This window comes from Clytia hemisphaerica, unplaced genomic scaffold, assembly GCF_902728285.1.
Source record: "Clytia hemisphaerica strain Z4C2 unplaced genomic scaffold, Clytia hemisphaerica genome assembly, whole genome shotgun sequence".
Lineage (NCBI taxonomy): Eukaryota > Metazoa > Cnidaria > Hydrozoa > Leptothecata > Clytiidae > Clytia > Clytia hemisphaerica.
Window position 1 is genome coordinate 929,858 of NW_027103334.1, and position 7,645 is coordinate 937,502.

General features: G+C 36.7%; 1 protein-coding gene across 1 annotated transcript; it reads left to right on the top strand.

Moving 5' to 3' along the window:
* The first annotated feature begins 6,099 nt into the window (after positions 1-6,099).
* On the top strand, positions 6,100-7,632 carry LOC136816945 (uncharacterized). The gene is made up of 3 exons (XM_067073290.1): positions 6,100-6,208; positions 6,445-6,718; positions 7,182-7,632. The coding sequence occupies exons 2-3, from the start codon at positions 6,511-6,513 to the stop codon at positions 7,520-7,522; spliced, it is 549 nt and encodes a 182-aa protein (XP_066929391.1). The 5' UTR covers positions 6,100-6,208; positions 6,445-6,510; the 3' UTR covers positions 7,523-7,632.
* The last annotated feature ends 13 nt before the right edge of the window (positions 7,633-7,645 follow it).

Sequence of the window (7,645 nt, forward strand, 5' to 3'; positions counted from 1 at the left end):
ATGTTATAATTGAATATAGAATTTTGAGTATCAATGCAAAGAAGCTTGTATTCAAGTCAAATTTCTTCATACCTCATCAACAGTAGACAGCACCAAACAAACAGATAGACAGGGCAGCACCAATCAACAGGACAAAGGGAAGTATAAAATTTTGTATAGCCATTCATCTACAACATTGCCCCTTGATTTTCCAACTTGAGGGTTGTTGGCCTTAACTTACCTAGGCTAGCGCTAGCGCTAGCAACACCCAAAAGACCAGTATACTGTAACAAATAAAAGCAAAAAAGGGATTTATACAAAATATATTTTGAATATTTACCTGTAGCCAGTCGGGTGTTTAAGATATATACTATACTCTGACCTTATATATTGTTTAATCTCTTTAATGCTTTCAAACTTTAAAAGAACTGAAGTTCCAACTCGTTGAAATTAAGGTCTTATTTCCCTATTTGAAAATAATTTTGAGATTGATTTCAAAATTTTCGTTTCCATAGTGATGCTATTGTTTAAGGCCGGTCTTGAGTTTATCAAATCTTCTAATTTGTAAAAGACCTATTGATTAGGAGTCTAATAAAAGAAAAACAAACAAGTCTCATAATAGCTTTTGATTCTATTGATTGAAAATTAAAAAAACTATTGAAAAAGGGGAAAGGGATCTTTTCCCCGCCAAAAATTTTTCCCGCTCGAAATACAGCTGGAGGCTAGAAACAAAAGAGTAAATTCTAAAAGGGCCATGGGATCTCTATTGAGATAATGAAACCATTTAACAATTGGATAAAAACATTTCTTTATTGTATTGTGGACCATTTGTTTGCTTATTAACAAGAAAACAAATTGTAAAAGGGCCATTGGATCTTTTATCTATTGAGGTGATAAAGCCATTTAATGTATTTTAGCTATCGGAGTTAATTGAATCTATACATTTCTTTATTGTATTATGGGCCATTTGTTTGCTTATTGCGTAAAAAATATTCTGGAAATTAGGTCAGTAAAATCTCTACAAGCAACGATCTACTAGTAAATTGCCTTAAAATTGTTATAGCGGGATTAATTTCAAAACTTCGACGAAATTTTCTATTTCATTCCATTGAAATTATAATAAATAAACGAAGTTTGTTGAGAGGGATATGGTTTCATATCTATACTTAAAGATATAGAGGCTTTTATCTATTGAAATGATTAAGAAATCGTCTTTTTCAACTTTTGACCGCCAAAAATTCAAAGAAAAAAAATCGAATATAAACCCCCTTGACAAAAACTGATAGAAAGAGTTCGGCTCAAGACATTGTCAAAAATTCAAGATGTAGAATTTAAAAATAGTCCCACAGCTTCAAAAATACTGAAATTTTTTTTTATTAACCTTTACCACGCCGAGGCCGTAAATTTACGTTCTAATATATAGCCGAGGCCGTAAATATACGTTTTTCATGGGGTGTTTAGAAAAGCCGCCCTATCGCCTTAAAGACGCCTTTAAATCCCGGGAAATGTCTTATATGACGGAGACAAAATCTAAACAAACTATTTTCAATAGCTTGAAACCACCTACTTTCGATTTTAACTGTCAAAACAAACTGGAAAATCAGGCAAAATATTCTTTTGGAAATAATGAGCTCATTGACTGCTGTAACTAACTTTTTATGTCTATTTAGTGAAAAAGGGTTTGTTTTATTGGTTGGAAATGTTATGTATTGCTTGTTTGTAGTTTAGTCAGTGTTTGAGGTAAGTTTCTGCCTCCTTATTCTTTAATATGATGGTAAATTAAGGGTGAGGACTGGAGGCTTGTCGGCCGTCATCGACCGTCACCGAAACCCAAGTTAAGGCTTCTGATAAGGCTGCAAAGAGTTTCAAAGTGTATATACTATTTTATTTCTATTACTTTCATGCTGGTTGATGATAGGAAAGTCATTTTTAGCTGTTTTTAGTGATATTTCCCATAAAAATTCTCTCAAGGGGCCTCTGCCTTACGTGCCTCTGATTTACGTGGAAATTTTCTCGAAAACCAAGGTTTTCTAAAAATGAATTCTGCCTTTTCTAGTAAAGGTATGATTGTGATTTTTTGGCTAGCAGTTGTAGTTATAATGGTGGAAACAATGAGCAAGAAAATTATGGTATCGCAAATGTTCTCCCCAATTTTTTTTTAACCGGAACTTAAAATTTTGAAAAATATTACAAATTGCGTTTTGAATTTTTTTCAACTCTAAGGCAGGAGACTACTGTGTCACCATTGATAGAGGAAAATCCTTTATTTTAACATTTTTGGAAAGCAGGATAGTTGGGCTTTCCAGAATGGGCTTATTTTTTTGAATCGGTTTAGTAGATCAAAAGTTATGACGGAAAGCGTAAAACTGTCATTTTTCCCAAAAAGACAAGGCGTGCACGGGGTGAAGTTCCCAAAGAGAAGGCGTGGTAAAGGTTAAGGACATATTTCCACAATTTGAATTTATAAAATGTCTTCAACATTAATTGTTATGGGTACCATTAAAAAGGAAAATTAATGTAGATTTTGAATATATCGCTTTAAAACGAAAAGCTGAAAATTTTTATGGTTAAAAATCGAATTAAAAATATCTCATGAAAAAAAATATTCACACCGGAAGATACGACCTTAATAGCAACGAGAATGCTCCCTTCAACTTGATGGCCATCAGAGTTTCTACTATGCGGATCGAAAAGAAAATAATTTTGATTGTAATGCATTACAGCTAGACAATTTCCAGCTATTACTAAAACTGCACCAGAATGCTGCATTAAGAGTTCCTCCTGAACAAAATTCACTGCAATATTTCCAGTCTCAAAAAAGCCTTCAAAAGTGTTGAAATTTAGTGCACAAGTGCTTTCTCCTATATCAATGGTCTTAGAAAACTGCTCAATATATGGGGACTGCCCTTTAATACCCAACTTTTTAAAATTAAAATCACCTTGGTCTAAAACATAATCCAAATCATGACTCTTCCATAGTGATAATCTTCTAAACTTGGCATAGCAAATAGCAAAAAAACAATTTGAGGAACATTGTATACCCGCTGTCTCACCAAATTTACTGTTGCCCTGATGAAATGAACCTTGAACATTTGGACCTGGGTTAAGCTCTACATCGCCTGATAATAGGAGTGTGTAATTAACTTTGAAAAAAGTAAGGTTTGGATCTCCCGCTACATTGGGATATTGAACGAAAATTCCATTTCTTGAAAGATTGAGAAAATCTAGAGGTGTGTAAAGCTCTGTTAGCTCAAACGATTTTGGAATTGCAAAACATAGGAGGGTAAAAAGTGCTATGAAACGTACAGGTTTAAAAAGTTTTGAGAATGCATTATTGGAAAGGTCGGAACCAACAATAATAGATTTAGCGACACATTTAACGTTTCTCTGAGCTGTAAAAGCAAAACTTCCTATGCGTGCACGATATAATGCAACAGATATCATCTTCAATTAAGTACAGAGTACAGTCACAGATAGAAAAGCTAACTCTAACTAAATATATGACAAAGTATATCTGGTAAAATAAAATATTCTTGTGAGGATAAATTAAATATATACTTGCTGACAATGCAGCTTTAAGTGTATTTGATAACTGACAACGCAGTTGAATTATTTTTGAGCTGACAACGCAGCTTTGTGTATTTCTTAACTGACAACGCAGTTGAATTCTTTATGAGCTGTCGATACGCACAAGCTCGATCGGTCGCAGGCACAGAATCCACACCTGTCCTGGCCACGGGTTGCCTCAATCAGATTCAGTGGCCGAGAACCGTGCATAAATCTGAAGGACGGGAAAAAAAACCACAATCAGATTCAGTGCAGTGAATGAATCTGAGAATGGCAAAAAAAAAGAAAAAAAAGAAGCCTCAATCACAAAAGTGAACGGGCAAAAAGGTGCTTTGAACAGATCCTTTAGAAAAATAAATCAATGTGGAACTGGAAAAAGCAAAGTCGAAAGGTTTATACTTACTATTTCTTCTTGATGGAAAGATTCTGGATTGCTTTTTAGCTTAAAACTTTGGTAAAGTGACTGCTGAACAAGGAGTAACTTTCATCTGAAAAGACAGTTTCTTGTTGTTTCATATGCTCTTTCATTTCATGAAGGAGGAAAGAAACTGTGCACTGAAACTGTGGAGCTAACTGTACAAAAAAGTAAAAAACTACATCATATTTTTATCTCTAGTTTATATATAAAGATTGCGCAAAAAGTGGCCGTGGTTACACGGCCTGTTGAGCTACGCAGAAATTAAATTTAGTAAGTCTGACCACCGTTTCAGACACTTTCGTTTTCTAAATTTTTTTCCGCACCGCCGCCGCCGCCACGAAAGGCTATCGTAATACTTTCGCTAGGCGAAATTAAAAAAAAAAAAACTGAAAAATTATTGAAAACTTTAATTAAATATTACAAATGAAATTTGTGACTTCTGCGTCAGCAGTGGTGTTAACGAAAGGCGAGTGTCTCCGGTGCCTCCAGGACCTCGAGCCTCTCAAACACACCACAGCTGACCGAATCAGACTAAAAGAAATTTTTCTTTTTACATAAAAATATGTTTCCGAAAATGAAGATTTATTTTTCTCACATAGAAGCTCGCTCAAACGGGCGTAAAATCGCTTAGTTTCTGTGCTCATTCCACCGTTGGCAGAAAAAACGAGTGGTGTAAAAGTACCGTTTTCTTGATCGAGTATGCGATTTATATACTTTCTTTTCTTCTCTTTCTCCATTTGCTTCATTACACTAGCAAGATTTTGGTTTTGGTAACTTCTGGCTGAAGGGGAAAAAACCCTCACGTCAAGAAACTTCTGTTGCCTCTGCCAAAATCCTCTTAGTGTAACATCAGCGCGGAGTTCAGAGTCATGATCGAAACGTTTTTGAAGAATTGGTTCCTTCTCAACATCTTTGCAAACAATTGCAGATAGATTAGCCGTTATGTTAACCAATTCATTGTGCCGCATGTGAATAAAACCGCCAACCTTGCACTGTAGTGAATGCTCGACGCTGAATTTGGAGCCGCAGACACAGTCGCTCGGTAGATTTTTCACCTCCCAGTTATACCGAAGGTAGATGCATCGAAGAATTCTCTTTTTGTCAATGAGAACTCTTCTGACTTGATGGGGAGTGACGACAGCCATGCTGATGCACCGTGTGCACTGGCGATTTCGATTGCTCTCGGTTCCATTGGTGATGAATTTATGAATTTAATTTCAAGAGTTCGAGTTTTCTCTTGTTGAACGACAGTTTTGATTCGGTATTTGGAATACTGGTTTCGGTTGATGTAATGATGACTTCGTTCTGGTTTACGATGTTACGAACAAGATTCTGAGTGACTTTGATAGATTGTTGAAATTCCAGATCGCACATCTCGGTGACATTGATTATTGCCAAGCCACCCATCTTGACAGGCAGAGAAAGAAGCTGTCTCTCATGATCATTACAGGTTCTTCCTTCACATAGAGCGTGGATAAAATGGTGTCGAGTGATATTTTCTAAAGGTTGCAGCTCTTCTTTGATGTTTGGGATGGTTCGGTTGACATAGTTGAACTTATGTGCGAACCCTGCTGTAAAAGCACAGTATGCTGATTTGGGGTATGCTTTAGCGATCTCGGAAAGGACTTTCAGTTGCTTGACCCAATCTTGAATGAACTTCTTAACGTACTCGGATTTGAATGTTTCAGTTCCAACAACTGCACCAAGGTGACGCTTTCCGTCTTTTGTAATTTTGATGTTGGTATCTTTAAATATGATTTTAGCTAGTTCATTTTTGTCCGGTTTTACGACGAGCCAGGATTTTGATCCTTTTGGGAAGTATCCGAGGTATGGACCGACGTTTTGAAGCATTGTCCACCATTTCAGGAGGGATTTCAATTTACCAGCTGCTGTTAGATCGTCAGCATAAGCAACCTGGTTGATGTCACTCGAATTGATGTTTTCCAGTAAAGGGACTAAAGCTAGTGCGTAGTTGGGCATTGCTACCTGATCCCCTTGAGCGGTTCCTTCTGAAGAAATGATTTCAAACCCACCGGTTGTGGTGTCTAATCTCGTGAAGTCATTGCAGTGGTGCATATCATGAATTACAACACCTGCGAGATAATGACGTCACAAATAAAAGACGTTAGCTAAGCTGTCTGCAATGCAACGATAATTTCTTCAGAAAGTAGGCGAGTGAAAGTTTACGCTTTTTCGGGCGAGTAGAAACGCAGAGCTGTATCGTTAGGGTAGTGATAGTCTTCGGTAAGTAACAAATTCAGATTTGAAAGTACGAGGCAGGGTAAATCCTCCCCGTGATCCTGTGTTTACTATCTTCGACAAAAAGACATAACCCTCAGCCTCACGACGAAAGGTTTGTACCAACTTCCATTCAGAAAATCTAAAAGTTGTGCGAGTGGCTCGGGGCGGGTACGAGATGGCCCCTAGACTTACCGCACACTTCACTACCTAAATCTAAATAACGATTTCTTATATTTTAGAATTTATGGTGTCTAATCAGTTACTTTCAAGAGAAGTTCTGCGAAACAGGAAATCACACATCCAACATGTTTACCTCATCAAGCGTATTTGAAAATCACACAGTTGAATTGAGAGAAGATTACGTTGAAGTAAGAGAACAACCCTCTTTGCTTTCTTCTTACCTTCAACAGAATCAAATTGAAGTTGATAATGCGAGAGTACGAATGAACAGTAATCGCAATTTATACGGAAAACAATTCAAAGCGAAGGAATTGTACGATGCTAAAGATAAAGGTAGGACCAATATTTTTTATTTTTCTCATTTCACAATATCATGGCTAAAAAATGGTTTACAGTAGCTATACGAAAAACTGTGAGCGCGGAAGTTGTGTGGGAAGGGAATCCCGCCCTGGGAAGAATTTAGAATAAAACTTGACAACCGGAGCAACCCCTGGACCATCTCCCAACCATCTATTTCAAAGCTCCGAAGGGGCTAGATGCAAACCTCCAGGGTGGGAAATGAAGCCACTCTATTTCCCATCCAAAAAACGTAACCCGCGTGTTTTTTAAACAAAATTTCTAAATCTGGGGCAAACCTAAGGCTTCACTTTTCCTTACTCGAGAAAGGTTGAAGATTCTTCTCTAGCCCCTCGGGGCTTCAAACTCAATCCTCCCAACTTGTCTCTCTCACCACGAGATATAGTAAATGGCTAGATAAAACAACTTTTATAGAAAAGCTCTTGTTTTTCATTTACAGAAATTACGAACGCAATCGCAGATAACGTGGCGATCCAAGATAAATTGGCAATGATTGGGAAGGAAGGTTCCTTGAAAGCTAAAGTGAGAAAGCAAGAAAAAGAGTTAAAACATGCTCGCAAAGAACGCATCTACTATGAAAATATGGTCAAACAAAAGGACTACGCTATCAAACGTATACAAGCGAATCACGAAGAAAGAAAAATGGCTATACTGGATAAAATTAGAGCTAAAGATGAGGAAATCCAGCAATTGCGAAGGGAAATTGAGGTCCAACAAGTTGAACATGAAGCCAAAACTTTCCTCACCAACCCGTCCAAGAAGAAAAAGATGAAGCGATAATATTTGTGAAGTTTTGCAGCAATCAATTTATAGACCTATCTTTCATTTTTAAATACATATAACTGTTTTTAACTATGCGTAAAAATGTAAAAATCAATAAATATATCATATATTCTATAAAAA